Genomic DNA, 20,945 nt, shown 5'->3' with positions numbered 1-20,945 from the left:
ATGACTCATCTGATTTATTTTCTCCTTTCCATGTGGGGAAGTGCCGAGGTTCCATTTAACGCTGCCCGGAGCTGACATGGTTTAGATTAGAAAATCAGTTTCTGGGGTGTTGTGTGAGCAACCCGATTTCTCAGCATTCTATGAAGTAGTTTGTTCATTCTTCAATACAAAGTACAATTTTCTTTAAAAAAATATGATTGTAGCTGACTAACATAGGCAGTATAGATACTCAGTACAAATGTGTACTTACATTATTAAATAGTCACCATCCCCTAAACCTTTTCATTATAATCTGACAAAAATATTGATTACAATTGGACCATTGGACTTCATTGATTAATATGTGCAAAATCTATCACTAAATGTTAACTGTATCAATTAATGTTAACTACATACAGGTGGAGGGCATCGATTGGGTGGTTATGTAGTTCATTTATACACAGGACTTCAGTCTGTTGTTACAATTACGTTTTGGGACTGTGTCTTTGATTTAAGGTAAAATGAAGGTTTGGTAGTACAAAATTTGGGAATTGCTGAAAAAAGAAATTTTGTTGAAACTTTTTGTCTTGCACTCATGAGGACAATTGCAAGAACAATAATGTCAGGGGGAAACAACTTTATAATGTATGAGAAGAAGGTATTGATTTGTTGACAAGTGGACTCTGATTGGTGGAAGCATTACCATGGGGAATGCACCAGTTGATGGTGTCTGAGAGTTAACTGCCAAGCTTTGTTTGAAATTTAAACCTGGCAGCTTGACTCCGATTGGTCAAGGCATTGCCCTGAGAAATAAATCAGCAAAATGTTTTGCATACTTTGTTTAGCTGAAATAGGCACAATGTCTGGATATGTTCCTCCTGCCTGCAAAGAACAGGGCTCAGTATATTATCAGATGTAGCTTCCAGTACAGGCAAATGTACTGCACTTCAAGCCTGACTGACAATCTCAAATTGGTTGTCAGCATATTTTTTTAGCACACTGTGGCCTATTTACCAAATATTGTCCAATTGCAAATTGTCCAATCGCAGAATCACATTTAATGCTGGACAGTGTGTTTTATGTTTTGTAACATGGCTGTTTGGGCACGGTCTGTATTTTATTTGTTGTGGAGGAAGAGATATGCTGCTTGACATGTTCGACCCTGCCGAGTGCCCAGTCTACCTCAACTTGCCCTTCCAGAGCAATGAACCTTAAAGATTTGAACAACGTGTGAAGCTAGATGTTTCACACCGTTACGATGAAGTATAACTCTATAATCTGAGTGGTATTCACCATAAAATGCTGCCATCAAGCCAAAAAAATGTTTTGTGTATAACACAGGTGAGTAATGTGATATATGCATCTCAGTGCCAGTATGATCCTAGATATGTAGGCCGCACTTCCCAGAGACTGGTGGGGCCCTATCAAACAGCATGACCAGATTGCCTTGACCAATTAGGATCTCTGAGGAAAAGTCTTCACTGTGAAAGAGAGTTCTGAGATTAAAAGTTCCGAGGCAATAAAAGGAAAAGAACAGAAGGAAACTCACGGGAGCTAAGAAACACTTTGGACTGGTTCTGGGAGAATTGAGGGCGGGATTCTCCGCCGGCGGGATGCTCCATTTTGCCGGCAGCCCGGGGGTTTCCAGACGGCGTGGGGCAGCCCCACAATGGGAAACCTCCTCACTACTGGCCAGCGTAACGGAGCATCCCGCTGGCGAAGTGAGGAGGAAATGTGGCGTGGAGAGACGGAAATGTCTTTCCCAAAATGTCTAGATATACTTCACACTGTCCTTTAAGTAAAGTTTGTTTTCAGTTGTGCTCAAAGAAAATAAGGGACTGTTCTGTTTTGTGATTTAAAATATAGGTTGCTCACAAAGACATTGCTTAGTCAATAGTCTTTTAGTCTTTAGTATAACAGCCGCAGAAAGGCAGTTCGAGGAGGATCTGCCGATTGAGGTAATATGGGTTGAAGTCAGAAAAAGGAAAGGAGCAGTCACCTTGTTAGGAGTTTTCTATAGGCCCCCCAATAGCAGCAGAGATGAGGAAGAACAGATTGGGAAACAGATTTTGGAAAGGTGCAGAAGTTACAGGGTAGTAGTCATGGGTGACTCCAACTTCCCAAACATTGAGTGGAAACTCTTTAGATCAAATAGTTTGGATGGGGTGGTGTTTGTGCAATGTGTCCAGGAAGCTTTTCTAACACAGTATGTAGATCGTACGACCAGAGGGGAGGCCATATTGGATTTGGTACTTGGTAATGAACCAGGGCAGGTGATAGATTTGTTAGTGGGGGAGCATTTTGGAGGTAGTGACCACAATTCTGTGACTTTCACTTTAGTAATGGAGAGGGATAGGCTGTCAGGGAAGGGCACAAGCAAAATGTGGAACTTGTTCAAGGAACAGGTACTGCGTGTCTTTGATATGTATGTCCCTGTCAGGCAGGGAAGAGATGGTCGAGTGAGGGAACCATGGTTGACAAGAGAGGTTGAATGTCTTGTTAAGAGGAAGAAGGAGACTTATGTAAGGCTGAGGAAACAAGGTTCAGACAGGGCACTGGAGGGATACAAGATAGCCAGGAGGGAACTGAAGAAAGGGATTAGGAGAGCTAAGAGAGGGCATGAAAAATCTTTGGTGGGTAGGATCAAGGAAAACCACAAGGCCTTTTACACATATGTGAGAGGTATGAGAATGACTAGAGCGAGGGTAATGGAAAGGGTACTGAGGGATAGGATTTCTGAGCATCTGGAAAGACACTGCTTGATTAGGGATAGTCAGCACGGATTTGTGAGGGGTAGGTCTTGCCTTACAAGTCTTATTGACTTCTTTGAGGAGGTGACCAAGCATGTGGATGAAGGTAAAGCAGTGGATGTAGTGTACATGGATTTTAGTAAGGCATTTGATAAGGTTCCCCATGGTAGGCTTATGCAGAAAGTAAGGAGGCATGGGGTAGTGGGAAATTTAGCCAGTTGGATAACGAACTGGCTAACCGATAGAAGTCAGAGAGTGGTGGTGGATGGTGAATATTCAGCCTGGAGCCCAATTACCAGTGGCGTACTGCAGGGATCAGTTCTGGGTCCTCTGCTGATTTTCATTAATGATTTGGATGAGGGAGTTGAAGGGTGGGTCAATAAATTTGCAGATGATACGAAGATTGGTAGAGTTGTGGATAGTGAGGAGGGCTGTTGTCGGCTGCAAAGAGACATAGATAGAATGCAGAGCTGGGCTGAGAAGTGGCAGATGGAGTTTAACCCTGACAAGTGTGAGGTTGTCTATTTTGGAAGGACAAATATGAATGCAGAATACAGGGTTAACGGTAGGGTTCTTGGCAATATAGAGGAGCAGAGAGATCTTGGGGTCCATGTTCATAGATCTTTGAAAGTTGCCACTCAAGTGGATAGAGCTGTGAAGAAGGCCTATGGTGTGCTAGTGTTCATCAGCAGAGGGATTGGATTTAAGAGCCGTGAGGTGATGATGCAGCTGTACAAAACCTTGGTAAGGCCACATTTGGAGTACTGTGTGCAGTTCTGGTCGCCTCATTTTAGGAAGGATGTGGAAGCTTTGGAAAAGGTGCAAAGGACATTTACCAGGATGTTGCCTGTAATGGACAGTAGGTCATACGAGGAAAGGTTGAGGGTGCTAGGCCTTTTCTCATTAGAACTACATATTAGATGAGGGGCGACTTGATAGAGGTGTATAAGATGATCAGGGGAATAGATAGAGCAGACAGTCAGAGACTTTTTCCCCGGTGGAACAAACCATTACAAGGGGACATAAATTTAAGGTAAATGGTGGAAGATATAGGGGGATGTCAGAGGTAGGTTCTTTACCCAGAGAATAGTGGGGGCATGGAATGCACTGCCTGTGGAAGTAGTTGAGTCGGAAACATTATGGACCTTCAAGCGGCTATTGGATAGGTACATGGATTATGGTAGAATAATGGAGTGTAGATTAATTTGTTCTTAAGGGCAGCACGGTAGCATTGTGGATAGCACAATTGCTTCACAGCTCCAGGGTCCCAGTTTTGATTTCGGCTTGGGTCACTGTCCGTGTGGAGTCTCCGGTTTCCTCCCACAGTCCAAAGATGTGCAGGTTGGGTGGATTGGCCATGATAAATTGCCCTCAGTGTCCAAAATTCTATGATCTTTGATTAACCTAGGACAAAAGTTCGGCACAACATCGTGGGCCAAAGGGCCTATTCTGTGTTGTATTTCTCTATGTTACAGTAAAATATTAACTAGAAGTTCAGATTCTTACTTCAAATTTATTGGTCTCTATGAAGATTGTATCAATGCAAATAATTCTATTCCTAGTAAAGACTGGTTCGGGTTTTATCTTTCACAACCTGGCTATCAGACATATTACACTAAATACCTATTTCATGCAGAAACTGTGTTTTTTAATGCTACACAGTGTCAAATGGTGTGTTTATGTTCTTTTTTGCTTGCCGAGTCAAACCATTGCATTGGTTGTGCGGTAGCGTGAGGCAGTGAACAAATGTTAGCTGAGGAAGAGAGTCAATCTGTCCACCTATCGCCCTGAAACATGCTTATGCTGCATCTAATATGCAGCTCAAACACACAATTGACAGATGTGTAAGACCAATTTCAATTGTATCCTCCTTCAGCTGCAGGATGGCTCAGTACTCAGCAAAATGCAAAGGGGGGAAGGTGAGAAAATAAAAGTAAATTCAAATCATTGAAGTTACAGTGCAGAAGGAGGTGATTCAGCCCATTGAGTATGCACTGATCCTTGGAAAGAGCACCCTATTCAAGCCCACACCTCCACCCTATCCCCATAACCCAGAAACACGACCTAACCTTTTGGACACTAAGGGGCGATTTAACATGGCCAATCCACCTAACCTGCGGGACTGTGGGAGGAAACTGGAAAATCCACATAGACACAGGGAGAGAGTGCAAACTCCAAACAAACAGTCACCCGAGGCCAGATTGAATCCGGGACCCTGGCGCTACGAGGTAACAGTGCTAACCACTGTGCCACTGTGAAAGAAATAAAAAATATATAGCACCTTTCACAATGACCAAGAACACTTTCCAGCAATAAAGTACCTTTGATGTCCAGTTACTGTTGTGATTTAGGAAAATGGAGTGACCAGTTTGTTCACAACAATTTTACACATATAATGACCAGATAATTTTGATGGTGGCAGTCAAGAGATTCTCCCTGCTTTCTTCAAAAACTGCATGGATATTTCACAACCAACTCAGAAGGCATATATGGCTTCAGCTTATTGTGTCATTCACAAAATAGTGTCTTTCATAGTGAAGCCTCTGGAGTGTGTTTCGGCACCCAAGCTAGTGCACTGTCGATTCCAGTCCCACAGGCCCTGAAGTCCCAACACAAGTGAATTAGCCAATGATTCTTGTAAAACTCCCAAAATCTTTGGCCCTTGACTGCCTTATAAAATATAGTCACCAGTTTTGTAAGTTGATCATAATAACTGTTTATTTATAACAGAAATAAAGTTGAAACTTACAGCAATTTCAACAGAATAACGGTCAGCTAACCTATTACTCCCGCCCCCGCCCCCCGAATATTTGCCGTCCCACCCTCCACCCACACACATAGAAGACAAACACCGAGGAAGAGTGAAGGATAAAATAATAGGTATTAAGATGAAAAAGAAAAACATAAATCCTTGCTTCCAATCTTGAAGTATTTACAACAGGCTGTCCTCCCAAGATGCCTAGTGCTCAAAGTCATTGATGATCAGCCGACAGTAGCATTCAGTCAGCACTCCCAGACAATAAGATTCCCTCTGGAGAGCCACTTTAACTTTTTTTAACCTCAGCCTTCACTCAAAGGAACAGACTCAGGCCTGTTTAATTCTTAAGGCTCTTTGGCTTACTTCAGCCCAGCTCTAGCCTGAGTTTTAATCTTACTTTATTTCCAGCTTCCCCAGAATGCCCTCCAGCCTCACTGAGGAAAGAACAGAGTTTTCCACATGAGATTTTCATAGCTGTTCTGAGAGAGAGACAGAATGTGAATCCGACTGCTTCCTCCAGACTAAATCAAAAACAAAAGTAAGAAAAAACCCAGTCTCAGAAACAGCAGCATCAATCATTGCCTGTGCCCGAACAGGACCCAGTCCTTGTGGTCAGTTCATTGGATACCAGCCAAGTCAGTCAGTCTGCCTCATCACTAATGTCAGACCAAAACAGCACATCCTTCTGGAGCCCTCTGTTTGAAATTAAAGGCAAACTGCTTGGCCTTAAAGTCATTACTGGTCCATGGACGAAAATTGTAATAGCCAAAAGAATAACAAAGTTAAGAGGAGAAACAGGGAGCAAAGAAAAGGTGAAACAGGAGGATCCTTACAAATGGAGTTAAAACATGCTGACTCAGAAATTAGAATCTGAGTCCAAGTTGACATCAATAATTCTATTCAATTAATCCCACTCACCTGTTTATTCTACAAAGCTCTGCAGTTTCCTTCCCTTCAAGTATAAGTTTCTATTGGATCTGCTTCTAAAATACTATGAATTTCAGATCATAATAAGTGGTTTTGTAAAAATAATTCACCTCTGCTTCTTTTGCTAATATCTTAAACCTGTGTTCTTTGGTTCCTGACGCTATTTTTCTCAGAAACAGTACCTCCTTATTTACTCTATGAAAAGCCTTCATGCCTGTTAAATTTTCCCGTAACCTCTTCAAGATCAATCCCAACTTCCCCATGTAATTGAAGTCCTTGATCCCTGGGACCATTCCAGTAAATCACCATCCCTTCCTCATTGTGGAAGTAAAAGTTATGCTCAATGTTAAACACTAGCAATTGAAAAAAAATGTTTCCCTGTTCCCTGTCATATCATTCTGCAATTCATTCCAGTGATTTTTTAAAAGAATTGATTTAAACAATTTTCATAACTAATTTGTGACCAATACCAATTCCCTACTGTTTCCCCATTCTATTGTAATTTTCTGAGAGCTTCTCTGTGATTGGAACATGCCTCAATGATGCTTCAACATTTGCGCTTCAACATATACTACGATTCAGGGAAAATCAGCCGTTGCTGCCTCATAGGTAATTTTGAAAAATAAATTGCTAAAGCAGAGAGTGTTACATTTGAAACCATAATTCCACATTAGAAAAAGTCCAGCTGTGATTTTCACTGCTGCATGAGATTTCAGTACAAACACTTTTGAATGTGCTCATGAAGTTCTTATCTGAATTGTATTGTTCTAATTATTGTGGTGCATAATGTAACCGAGCAAATAATTCTGTGGGAGTTGCCACTTATGTTGCAGAGCACATTGCCATAAGCAGATGACTCATATCCCAGATGTAAAGGGAAGAACATCAATAATGTTCTTTTTGCTGATTCAATTTCCTTCCAATTACGTTTGTGTGGTTTTGCCCAGACTACCTCTCATGTATGAAACAAATCACACTACTTGTACCATGTTAATCTTGAAAGTAATTAATCCAGGAAAATTGAAGAATGCCCTGTAATGTTTTAGACATATTCCTTTCTAATATTGTTTCTAATGTACGAAGAGAATTTGGTTTCACCTTCCTGCTGCCGTCAGTGTTGCTTAACAAAATCTCGGCCAACATTTCAATACAGTACTGAGGGAGTGTTACATTGTCAGAGGTGCTGACTTTGGATAAAGCATTAAACTGATGGCCCATCTGCCTGTTTGGGCAGATGTATAAGGCCTCACAACTGCCACATTTGCCCAGAAAGCAACTGCATTTGCATAGACAATTAATTTGTTGTGAGAATGTTTTGGGATATCCTAGCATCATTTAAGGTGTCATACAACTGGAAGTTATCTATTTCTATTAACGGTGCTGTGATGATTAAAATGGTTAAAAAGACAGATGTACCATCAATTCGACTCAAGACACATTTAGGATCCGAACTGTGGCTTTGATCAGCTAGTTGTTAGCCCGGTGGTCGACTACAGAGAATGACCGACCGCCGGGAACTGTGGGTACTTATACCCCACCTCGGAGGCGGGGCCTACTTGTCTCTCGACCAATTGGAGAGCAGTCCCATGACTAGTTCCAACCAATCATCGAGAGGCACATGACCAGCCAGAGCCAATGGGAAGCCAGTGCTCTGCACCAATGGCAGTGCTCAGATCCATACCACCACATTCACCCCTTGTGGAGAAAGAAGTGGGGGGGGGGGGTAAGTGGGAGGGGGGGGGGGGTCCGAGGACTGGTGGTATGAGCAGCGAAAATCGATAGGGGTGATCTGCCCACTGGCTCGTGGCAAAACAATACTACTACTACTAACAACAGAATAATCACAAAATGTCCAAGAAAAAAAAATGGCAAAACAATACTACTACTACTACTAATAACAACAGAATAAAACGAAATGTCCAAAAAAAGGTCCCATGGCCGCATCAGATGGAGCCGATCAGCCTGTCTGGTGCCTGTGGTGTTCTGGAGGACCGTCGCAATGGAGCCGGTGACATCGGGCCGATGGTCGTCCTTGCCTCCGGGAGCGTCGGTCGTAGATATGTCTCCGTACCCCGGGCCGGTGGTGGAGACGCTGTAATCGGGGGAGAGGGGGCATGTGCGCTTGGTCGTGGGGGCGCGGGGGGAATTGGGGTTGGAGGGGGGGTGTTGGTGTAGGGGAAGAGGGCCGCACGCCGGCGGGTGCCAGGTCCCGGAGCGAGACCGTATCCTGCCGACTGTCGGGATACTCCATGTACGCATATTGCGGGTTGGCGTGGAGTAACTGGACTCGCTCAACCAACGGGTCGGACTTGTGCACCCGCACATGCTTCCGGAGCAGGATGCGCCCGGGGGTGGCCAGCCAGGCCGGGAGAGGGGATCCTGAGGACGACTTCCTGGGGAAAACCAGAAGACGTTCATGAGGTGTTTGATTAGTGGTAGTACAGAGGAGAGACCGGATTGAATGCAGGGCGTCGGGGATGACCTCTTGCCAACGGGGAATAGGGAGATCTCTGGACCGTAAGGCCAGAAGGATGGTCTTCCAAATGATGCCATTCTCCCTCTCGACCTGACCGTTACCCAGGGGGTTATAACTGGTCGTCCTGCTGGAGGCTATGCCCCTGCTGAGCAGGAATTGACGCAGTTCGTCGCTCATAAAAGAGGAGCCCCGGTCGCTGTGGATGTACGCGGGGTAACCGAACAGGGAGAAGATGGATAGGAGGGCCTTTATGACGGTTGTTGTGGTCATGTCGGGACAGGGAATGGCGAAAGGGAATCGAGTATTCGTCGATAACGCTCAAGAAATACGTGTTACGGTTGTTGGAGGGGAGGAGACCCTTGAAGTCTATACTGAGACGTTCAAAGGGGCGCGATGCCCTGATCAGATGCGCTCGTTCGGGGCGGTAGAAGTGCGGTTTGCACTCGGCGCAGACGTGGCGCAGACGTGGCAGTCCATAGTGACCGTCCTGACTTCCTCGACAGAGTAGGGCAGGTTGCAGGTCTTAATAAAATGGTAGAAACGAGTGACCCCCGGATGGCAGAGGTCCGTGTGGAGGGAGCGGAGGCGGTCAATCTGCGCGCTGGTGCAGGTACCACGGGATAGGGCATCGGAAGGCTCGTTGAGCTTCCCAGGATGATACAAGATATCGTAGTTGTACGTGGACAACTCGATCCGCCACCGCAAGATCTTGTTGTTCTTGATCTTGCCCCTCTGTGCATTGTTGAACATGAAAGCTACTGACCATTGGTCTGTGAGGAGGGTAAACCTCCTGCCGGCCAGATAGAGCCTCCAATATCGCACAGCTTCGACAATGGCCTGTGCCTCCATTTCCACCAAGGAATGGCGGATTTCGGAAGCGTGAAGGGTTCGTGAAAAGAAGGCCACGGGTCTGCCCGCTTGGTTCAGGGTGGCTGAACCATTCTCGACCTGGAATGGGAGGGACTCGTCGATAGCATGCATCGTGGCCTTTGCGATATCCGCTTTGATGCGGCTAAAGGCCTGGCGGGCCTCCATCGACAGGGGAAAGGAGGTGGACTGGATGAGGGAACGGGCTTTGTCGGCGTAGTTGGGGACCCACTGGGCGTAGTATGAGAAGAAGCCCAGGCAGCGTTTGAGGGAATTGAGGGAGTTGGGTAGAGGGAGTTCCATCAGGGGGCGCATGCGTTCGGGATCGGGGTCTATCACTCCGTTACGCACTACGTAGCCAAGGATGGCTAGACAGTCGGTGCTAAACACGCACTTATCCTTATTGTATGTTAAATTAAGGAGTTTTGCGGTTCGGAGGAATTTTTGGAGGTTGGTGTCGTGGTCCTACTGGTCGTGGCCGCAGATGGTGACGTTATCGAGATACGGGAAGGTGGCCCGTAAACCTTGCTTGTCGACCATTCGGTCCATCTCCCGTTGGAAGACCAAGACTCCATTTGTGACACCGAATGGAACCCTGAGGAAGTGGTAGAGGCGCCCATCTGCCTCAAACGCGGTGTACTTTCGGTCACTCGCGCGGATGGGGAGCTGGTGATAGGCGGACTTAAGGTCCACTGTGGAGAAGACTTTGTACTTCGCGATCCTGTTAACCAGGTCGGAAATACGGGGGAGAGGATACGCGTCCAGCTGCGCAAACCTGTTGATGGTCTGACTGTAATCGATGACCATCCGGTTTTTCTCCCCAGTCCGAACTACCAGCACTTGGGCTCGCCAGGGACTGTTGCTGGCGTCGATAACTCCTTCATTAAGGAGCCTCTGGACCTCGGACCCGATGAAGGTCCGGTCCTGGGAACTGTAGCGTCTGCTCCGAGTGGCGACAGTTTACAATCTGGGGTGAGATTAGCAAACAAGGAAGGGGGGGTCCACTTTGAGGGACGCGAGGCTGCAAACAGTAAGAGGAGGAATAGGGCCGCCGAATTGAAAGGTCAAGCTCTGCAGGTTGCACTGGACGTCCAGGCCCAGGAGTGCCGGAGCGCATAGGCGGGGGAGAATGAGGAGTTTAAATTTTTTGAAAACCCTCCCCTGGACTGTGAGGTCCGCTATGCAGCACCCGGTGATTTGGACGGAATGCGAACCTGAGGCCAATTCAATTTTATGTTCAACTGGGTGGATGGGGAGCGCGCAGCGTCTTACCGTGTCGGGGTGGACAAAACTTTCCGTGCTCCCGGAGTTCAGCAGGCATCTCGTTTTGTGTCCGTTGAGCTGCACCGTCGTTGTAGTTTTGGCGAGCGAGCGTGGTTGCGACTGATCGAGCTTGATTGAAGCCAGTCGTGGTGAGAGTTCCAGATCTTCCTCGGTGGCAGAGTAATCGGTTGCAGGGCCTTCCGAGTTGATCCAAGATGGCGGCACCCAGGACCCGCACGTGGAGTCGGGGTCCCAAGATGGCGGCGCCCAGGACTCGCACGTGGAGCCGGGGCCCCAAGATGGCGGCGCCCATGGCCCGCACATGGCGTCCGGGGCCCAAGATGGCGGCGCCCGTGGGAGCCTCGTGGCGGCTGGGGGCAGAGTCAGCGGCATCTGCGAGCCGGTCGGGGCAGCTGGGGGCGCGGGTTGGGAGGACCATAGAACCGTTGTGGGAGCCGGGAGGCGGGCCGGAGAGGTTGGTGTGCGGCGTGGGGCCCTGGGGGGCCCGGGGGGGGGGGGGGGGGGGGGGGCGATTCGCGGTTGCTGCGCGGAACAGCAGCGACCGACTTGGTCTGGCAGACCACCACGTAGTGGCCCTTCTTCCCGCAGCTCTTACACAGAGCGGAGCGGGCCGGGCAGCGCGGGCCGGGGTGCTTTGAGAGGCCACAGAAATAGCAACGGGGCCCCGCTAGTTTATCGGAGCGACCCGCAGCGCAGGCTTGGGGGGGGGGTCGGGGTCCACGGAGGATGGGGGTGGCGTGTGCCATGATATCCAGGGGGTTGCTGCGCGGCCGGGGGCGTACGCGCGGGCGTTCAGGGCGGCAACCTCCAGGGAGGTTGCCAGAGTCCGTGCCTCAGCTAGGCTGAGGGTGTTCTTTTCTAACAACCGTTGGCGGATAGAAGGAGACGGCATGCCAGCAACGTAAGTGTCTCTGATTAGAAGTTCCATGTGCTCCGTCGCCGAAACTTGGAGACATGCACACGTTCTCCCTAGAGCTGCTAGGGCCTGGTAAAACCCGTCGAGGGACTCACCAGGGAACTGTTGTCTGGTCGTCAGGAGATGCCGTGCGTAAACTTCGTTGACCGGCCGGAGAAAGTGTCCTTTGAGAATCTCCATGGCCTCATCAAAGTCGTCTTCGTCTTTGATCATTGCGTAGACCGATGTGCCCACGCAAGAGTGGAGTATGTGGAGTTTCTGCTCCTTGGTGGGCTTGCCGGCTGCAGTCGTCAGGTAGCTATTAAAACACACCTGCCAGTGTTTAAAGATCGCAGACGCATTTGCAGCATGCGGGCTGGTGCGGAGGCAGTCAGGCTTAATGCGTAGCTCCATTCCAAAATTCTAGCTGATTAAATTGATGTACCATCAATTTGACTCAAGACACATTTAGGATCCAAACTGTGGCTTTAATCAGCTAGTTGTTAGCCCGGTGGTTGACTACAGAGAATGACCGACCGTTGGGAACTGTGCTTATACCCCACCTCGGAGGCGGGGCCTACTTGCCTCTCGACCAATTGGAGAGCAGTCCCATGACTAGTCCCAACCAATCGGACGAGAGGCACATGACCAGCCAGAGCCAATGGGAAACCAGTGCTCTGCACCAATGGCAGTGCTCATATCCATACCTCCACGAAGACCATTGGGCGAGATCCAACAGACACGCTGCACTGGAAAAGCAGCTTGCCACGATGAAGCATGGCCGATGAAAGCCGGTAGACCACACTCACGGGATCGACCCGCCTCACAACCCCTCACAAGATCCAACCCGATCTTGCGAGACTTTGTGATGTAAATCGATCACTTTTGGACAAATCTGCATATTGGAGCTGCACTCTAATATGCTAGTTCCTGAGGTCCCTGAGGCTTTGGGATTCATCCCCTTTTCCTCAGACACCTCGGGCAAGCGCCGTTCAGCACTAGTTCCCACAAATGGGGACCAGACAGAACGGCAATTGTGGGAATCTCCCTGGAGCTCAGATGGCCCCAGCTGCCCTTTGAGCAAGGTTGTGCCCTGGCACTACCTGGGGATGCTGGCATTGCCAGCCTGACAACCTAAACCTGCCATGGTCCCAGGTGGCATTGCCAGCTGGCATAGGCACTGCCAGGGATCCAGGTTGGCACTGCCAAGGTTCCAATCTAGCTTTTTTTTATGTGTGTGATTGGGCTGGGTGTGCCCTGTGTGGTGGGGGGGGGGGGGGGGGGGGGGGGACACATTGTGCGTTGGAGCTGGAAGGGAGGTTGGGATCATTTAGGGCTAAAAGATCGGAACGCTATTTAAAAGTTGGGAGCTCTCCTCCTGTACAAAATGGGGCTATGTATGGTCTCAGCAATGCATTGCCTGTTGAGGTCCCTTATACACTGGGAGCGCCGGGAAACACGTGGCTAAGCACACTCACTAAGGGACTTTGTTCTCATTTGGGAGGATGGTGCCCGATGAAGAAAGACTGACAAAGCATGTGAAGTAAAATAGCAAGACATTCATCTCATGCAAATGAAAAAGATAATCTTATGGAGAATGGAGGATTGGCAAGGATGCAAAATGAGTACTTTGTCTCAGTTTAATAACAGGAAGCGAATGATAGTAACATTGGTATACTTCAAGAGGAGGAAATGAAGCAACTATCTAGGAACAATCTGATGGAAGATCATTGACCTGAGACTCCATTTCTCTCTCCACAGATGCTGCCTCACTTGCTGCAAACTCCCAACATTTTCAATTTTTATTTCAGATCTCCAACATCCACAATATTTTGCCTTTGGAAAAGGCATATTGTATCTGGCTATTTTAATAAGTTCTTTGCAAACATAGAGGGCGAAATTCTCCCAAAACGGGAAAAATCGTCAAACCGCCGTAAAACCCGGGCGGGTTTTACGGCATCGCGCCCCTTCCCGACGGGGGACCGATTCTGGTCCCCCGTCGGGGCTAGCAGCCCGACGTCGGAGGCTCCGACAAGTCGGGCTTAACGAAAATCGTTAAACCCGCTTGTCGGACTTAGCGCCGGCTGACGCGTCATATGACGTCAGCCGCGCATGCGCAGGTGGGAAGACGCCACCCGCGCATGCGCGGGTGACGTCATCGCGTTTTTGCGCGAAACCCGCGCATGCGCGGTCCGGGTTGCCCCTCAGCCGCCCCGCGTATTGATACTGCGGGGCGGCGGAAGGACAAATAGTGCGCGGGCATCGGGCCCGCTGCCCGCGATCGGTGGGCACCGATCGCGGGCCCATGGCACCCTTGGCACGGCCGTGGTACTGCCGTGCCAATCGGTGCCATGGTTATTTTTTTCCAGGTGGTCACGACGTTTTTACGAACGGCAGGACCAGGTGTGTTTGCCGTTCGTAAAAAGGTCGTAAAGGGCTGGGACTTCGGCCCTTCTAACAGCTGTGAATCGCTGCCGGCCGTAAAAAAACGGCGGCAGCGATTCGTGTCGGGATTTCGGCGGGGGGGTGGGAGAATAGCGGGAGGGCGTCAAAAAAGTCGGGAAGGCCCTCCCGCTATTCTCCCACCCGTCGTGGGGGGCGGAGAATTTCGCCCAGAGTACTGATTTGTGAAGTGCAATGGATGTAAGTTGATGACTACTCTCTCAGATCTTAAATGGGCCAGTGGGCCAGATTACATTAGCAAATTCAAGAGAGGATTGAGGAAAGGTATGACAGGTTTTGTGAGTATGATATTATCTAATAACCAAAACCAATTTTATACTTTGCTGAGTTCCTGGGTTCCTACTTTCCCTTGTTGGGATAATTAGAAGGCATAAATTAAAAATCATAATCAAAAGAAACAAAGGAATACATTCAAATTTTTTCACAAGGAGGGTTGTAAGGACTCACAAAACATACAATTAGAAACCTTCTTGGAAGAAGAATTAAGAATATCTTCTTAAAGGACATGGATAAATATTTGAAAAGGAAAAAAATTAAACATGTATAGTGACAAGATTAGAAATGAGATAGTGCTTTCTGAGCGCTGGCACAGGCAATTAAGAGGAAATGTGCCCTTCTTAGAATTCTAAATATTGCAGATTGTAGAACTAAAATGAAATTCCATAAATATATGATTACCTTGGATAAAAGCAGACATTATTGAGACTTATACAGCAGTTTGGTTAGTTCTGTGTGTACAACTAAACTTTAGACATGACACTTTAAGAAGGAGGTTAAGCTTGGATTGGGGAAGAAGATATTTATCATAATGAAACCAAGGATGAGGGATTTCAATTATGTGGCGAGACCAGAAAAGCTGGGTTCTCCCTCGAGCAGAGAAGGTTAAGAGAATTATTTGAGGTTCAAAATTATGGATGGCTCTGATCGAGTAAATGAAAAACTGTTTCCAGCATCAGAAAGATGGCGAACCAGAGGACACAAATTTTAGCCGATTTACACACAAACTTGAGGTGATGTGAGGAAACATTGTTTTACTTGGTGAGCTGTGATCTGGAATGCATTGCCTGAAAGAGTAGTGGAATTCAAAGCCAAATTGAATCCATAATTGAAGGGAACAAATTCACATAGCTATGGGATAAGAGTAGAGAAACGGGATTAATTGATGTCACCCAGCTGATGTTACTACTGGACAGCCAGGCTCCATAATGGAACCCTGGCTCAATCACAGAATCATAGAATTGTTACTGCGCAGAAGGGGACATTTGGCCGAATCTGTTTCCATTGGCTCATCCAAACGAGTATCATGGCTTAGTGCCATTCCCCAGTCTTTTCCCCATACCCTGCACATTGTTTCCTATTTAAGTCATCATCTAATTCCTTCTTGAATGCCTCAATTGAACCTGTCGCCACCACATTTCCAGGCAGTGCCCCCTTCCCAGATGCTTACCATGCTGCCAGCCAACTGGCTTCACCAGAACTCTGACTTCCAAACAAGTGTTTCCAAACTCCACGCTCAAAAAAAGCTGCCTTCGGTTCTCCTCTCAAACAACGCTTTCTCTCAGATGCCTTCACCAAGGATCCACTTCCACGATTTTGAGCTCTCCTTTCGGTATTCCTCTGCCTTGGATTACCAATGAATTCAAACTTCCACACCATCTCTCAGGTTCCTTGTCAACAGAGCACTAGTGCTCTAGGTTGCATTAAGACGTCACATAATTTTTAATTTACCTCAGATGTCCAGCTTCTAACTTTAAATCAGGTTCTTGCAGTTGTCTTTTTAACTCAGAGTACTTTTTCTGCTTTTTACTTTAACTTCGCCCAACGCGACCTTGTTCAACTTCTTGTTCTTTGTCCCTTGAACTTAACTGTCTTCCTGAGACATTCTTTTGTCCCAACTCCCTGGTTTCTGGCATCCCTTTTGTTCTTTTGGGAAATCTTCTCCCTGCAGCTCTCTTTCCCGTCCAGCTTCTTCTGGGTCCAGCTTAAAACTAAACTCAAAAGTTCTTTCAAGCCTAGGTGGCCCCTGATTGCTGAGCAACAGCCTAGCCTTTAAACCCTGTTTGTTTTCAAATCATAAACTATCATTACTATACATGCATCCAAACCAATTATTAACCCTTTCAAATGCAAAACCACAAATTTAAACTTACTTAAAGCTATGCCTTATTTCTAATGCCCACTGATACAAATAATGGTTTCTTAAAACTACCCCTGTTTCCTGACACTTTCTAAGTAGGTATTGTTACAAATTGTATTACTAGTTAAGTGGGAGTATCCCCACAGAAATTCACCCCATGGACTAGTGGTGTACTGTGTAGTCAAGTAGAATAATTCTGCACAGAGTCAGTTTATAATATCCACAACAGTTGGATTGTCAAGTGGCTATAGATTGAATTAGCAATCCAGGGGATGTGAATTCATAATACACCATGATGGATTTTGGCATTGTATTCAACAAATCTGGTAATTGATGTAAAATACCAATTGGTTCATTCAAGTCCCACTACATTTATACTATCTTCCTCTGTGCTGTATTTGCTTAATTCCTAATATTCTCCAAATGTGACCTTGCCCAAATTCTGAAAATATATTTTTTTGAGTGATCTGGGAGAGACACCAAATGTTATTGGATGGCATTACAACAAAACTACAAGGAGAGAAAATAGCTTACAAAATGGGTGGGTAAATGGTGAGGAATGCTATTAATGTAATGAACGTAATTTATAATAAGAAAGAGACGTTCCAACTAGCCAAAGTGTGTTGGCAATACTGAGAAGAAACTTCACAAAAAGCAATGCAAGAGAAGAACACAGAATTGAGTAATCAAATGAAATAAGGGTGGCACGGTAGCACAGTGGTTGACACAGTTGTTTCGCAGCTCCAGGGTCGATTCCCAGCATGGGTCTCTGTCTGTGCAGAGTCTGCATGTTCTCCCCATGTCTGCGTGGGTTTCCTCTGGGTGCTCCGGTTTCCTCCCACAGTCCAAAGATGTGCAGGTTAGGTGGATTGGCCATGATAAATTGCCCTGAGTGTCCAAAAAGGTTAGGTGGGGTTACTGGGTTACGGGGATAGGGTGGAGATGTGGGCTTAAGTAGGGTGTTCTTTCCAAGAGCTAGTGCAGACTCGATGAGCCAAATGGCCTCCTTCTGCATTGTAAATTCTATGAAAGACCTGTAGTCACCATTTAATTTGAGTTTCTCTATAATGGAGGATAACTTTAATATCGATATCAGTGATAGCCTGAATTAAATCATACAAACTTCTATCCGCCCATTATGTGCATGTTAGAAGTCTTTTGACTGGTCCACCTATTTGTTTCTTTTTTTTTTAAATTTAGAGTACCCAATTATTTTTTCCAATTAAGGGGCAATTTAATGTGGCCAATCCACCTAACCTGCACATCTTTGGGTTGTGGGGGCGAAACCCATGCAGACACGGGGAGAATGTGCAAACTCCTCACAGACAGTGACCCAGGGCCGGGATTCAAACCCAGGTCCTCAGCGCCGTAGGCAGCAATGCTAACCACTGTGCCACCGTGCTGCCCACCATTTGTTTCTTAATATATGCAGAAAAACATTGTTGAAGGAAAACCGTGATAGATCCAGCAGTGTGAATCCATGTGTGAATTATTGCTGAAAACTTATATTTTTCCTATTTCCTTTGTCACCAGGAGGCACTGGAGATGTATAAACCAGATTTTATCTCTCGGTCACAAAAGCGTCTACAGCAGCTTGAGGTTAAGGCAAAGCAGAGGAAAGCCCAACTGGTTGAGCCAATGAAGCAGCCAAGAAAAAGAATGGGAGCACCCGTACAAAATACGCCATTCCCTTCTCCAATTAAAAAACGACAATGCACTGTACCACACCCTTTGAGTGGTAGGTTCTTTCTCATTACAAACCTAACTCATTCCCTTACAGGGAATAAACAGAATATTGGCCAGAATTCTCTGGGCATTGCGATTAATGGGCGAAATTCTCCGCCCCCCACGACGGGTGGGAGAATAGCGGGAGGGCCTTCCCGACTTTTTTGACGCCCTCCCGCTATTCTCCCACCCCCCCGCCGAAATCCCGACACGAATCGCTGCCGCCGTTTTTTTACGGCCGGCAGCGATTCACAGCTGTTAGAAGGGCCGAAGTCCCAGCCCTTTACGACCTTTTTACGAACGGCAAACACACCTGGTCCTGCCGTTCGTAAAAACGTCGTGACCACCTGGAAAAAAATAACCATGGCACCGATTGGCACGGCAGTACCACGGCCGTGCCAAGGGTGCCATGGGCCCGCGATCGGTGCCCACCGATCGCGGGCAGCGGGCCCGATGCCCGCGCACTATTTGTCCTTCCGCCGCCCCGCAGTATCAATACGCGGGGCGGCTGAGGGGCAACCCGGACCGCGCATGCGCGGGTTTCGCGCAAAAACGCGATGACGTCACCCGCGCATGCGCGGGTGGCGTCTTCCCACCTGCGCATGCGCGGCTGACGTCATATGACGCGTCAGCCGGCGCTAAGTCCGACAAGCGGGTTTAACGATTTTCGTTAAGCCCGACTTGTCGGAGCCTCCGACGTCGGGCTGCTAGCCCCGACGGGGGACCAGAATCGGTCCCCCGTCGGGAAGGGGCCCCGCCCGGGTTTTACGGCGGTTTGACGATTTTTCCCGTTTTGGGAGAATTTCGCCCAATATTTCCCTCGGCGGTGCACTCCCGTCTGCGGGGTTTTTAGCGGTGTGGGGTGGGTACAGTGGAAATCTCACAAGGGGTGGGAAGATAGGATCCCACCTCCAGCCAATGGTGCACGGTCAAGAAACGCGCTGCTGGGGAAGTGGAGACTCCTGCCCATTTATTTTTTTCAAAAGTTGCCCAACTTCAGATACTTTCCTCACTTGATCAAAATTTCATACTGAGAGGTTGTTTGATTTCTAAAGTTGTCTGTGAATCTCATTTGGTTTTCTCTGTCGGGCAACAATTTCCTGCAAAGTTTCCTGTGCAACCAACAATTTAGCTAGAGCACTTATGTTTAATGGAATACTTGAATCTATAGCTAGCATTCCACTCCAGGCACGCAGTAATACTTAAATATGGAAATGATTCCACTTGGGCTGCTGTGCGAGTGCCTTCTTGAGGTAGGTCAGCAATAGCCAGGCCAACATTTTTGTGAAGGATTTTGGAAATGTTATGTTGGGCACACCCAATGTAAAATGGGATTTGCTTTCAGGTCTATTTCATGCGATGCAATGCCTGACTAACCTGTCACAACTGAATGTATTGCAGACAGTTATTATGTAATAAAAGCTGATAATCATTTCTGACTGAGTCATAGTAACAAAGTTCATTTTGCTGCAGTATCATTTTTTTAAAATGTGAAGTGTTTGATTCCCATATTATGACTGCAGGATCAATGAACTGTGTGAGTTTTGTATTTTCACAAGTCAGAAATTGTGAAACCCATTAAATCTACTGGGATTGTCCGTGTTTTAAAAAACATCGTCAGTTCCCAACCAGAATTGAGACTGCTAAAAAGGGTGGGAGACAGGGAATCCAGCACAAATACAGCTCATAGAGAAGCTGCAGATTCCATTAAAAGAGACGGTCATTTTATTGGCAGCAGGAATATAATAGGCATCAAGTAAATCATACCAGCAGATGTGCATCATTGGAAAGCAACGACACAGACCTCACAAAGGGAATTAGCATTCAACGCTCATTATTTCTGCTTTCTCGCGAGACGATGGAGCACAGTGATAGGCAACTTTATTGGCCATTGTCAGTGTACAATAAGCTACTTCGCCGGTGCTCAGGCAGCAAAAGCTGATTCTCAAATTCTTGAAAGGCTGCCTAGCACTTAACTCACCTTCAGCTGCACTTCTTTGCTGCCAGCCCACACCACAGCACGGAAACAGTTCATGCAGCTCCACTTTAAACCTCTGATGAGGGGCAGAAACAAAACCAACAACAGCCTTCTTCTTAGACATATGCCCCTTCAAAAGGGATAAATACCGAGATCGAGTGAAAACAAGTGGGACCCCCGAATATAAGATCTGCAGGCAGAGAATCAGTTTTCCCGACCTGTCGGAGCACCAGGCTCTCATGACAGGTTGCTGTTGACATCTTCAGCCTCCTGAAACCAGACTATCTTCCCAGTGGAGCAGGTGAGCATACACAGGCATGACCCCGACCATTACCAATGCATGCTCACCATGAGAGCCTGAATATTCTGAGGCCAGGCAGGAAAACGAGAGGTAGAAGGCCAGAGGATGAGAATATTGGGGGTTGCCCCCAGCAACCGGGAAATGTCAGACGAGGGAGGTGGCGATTAGAAATATTGCAGAGCAGAATGTTGGGGTGTTGGACTGTAAAGTGGAAGGGAGAGGAGACTGGGAGTGGTCGCGAGGCAGAAGGCTTAGGATCATGGATTTGAAAGGAGAGGAATTGAGGGCTGAGTAAGACATTACAATGAGGTGTCCAAACTCTTGAAACTGGAACACAGACACACTGTGAAAATGGCACACATGACGTGCTGGGGTTGCACTGAACAATTTTATTTTTAAAATTAA

General features: G+C 47.1%; 1 protein-coding gene across 3 annotated transcripts in view; it reads left to right on the top strand.

Annotated features, from left to right (window-relative positions):
- c16h10orf90 (chromosome 16 C10orf90 homolog) overlaps window positions 1-20,945 on the top strand; it is a 290,020-nt gene that overhangs the window by 210,467 nt on the left and 58,608 nt on the right. For all 3 annotated transcript variants that reach the window (XM_038773230.1, XM_038773229.1, XM_038773231.1), the window contains one exon: window positions 18,070-18,274. In XM_038773230.1, the coding sequence (XP_038629158.1) occupies window positions 18,070-18,274 (205 nt within the window). The remainder of the gene's footprint in view (window positions 1-18,069; window positions 18,275-20,945) is intronic.

This window comes from Scyliorhinus canicula, chromosome 16 (assembly GCF_902713615.1).
Source record: "Scyliorhinus canicula chromosome 16, sScyCan1.1, whole genome shotgun sequence".
NCBI lineage: Eukaryota > Metazoa > Chordata > Chondrichthyes > Carcharhiniformes > Scyliorhinidae > Scyliorhinus > Scyliorhinus canicula.
The sequence above is the reverse complement of the archived record's forward strand: the minus strand, read 5'-3'. Positions and strand labels throughout refer to the sequence as shown.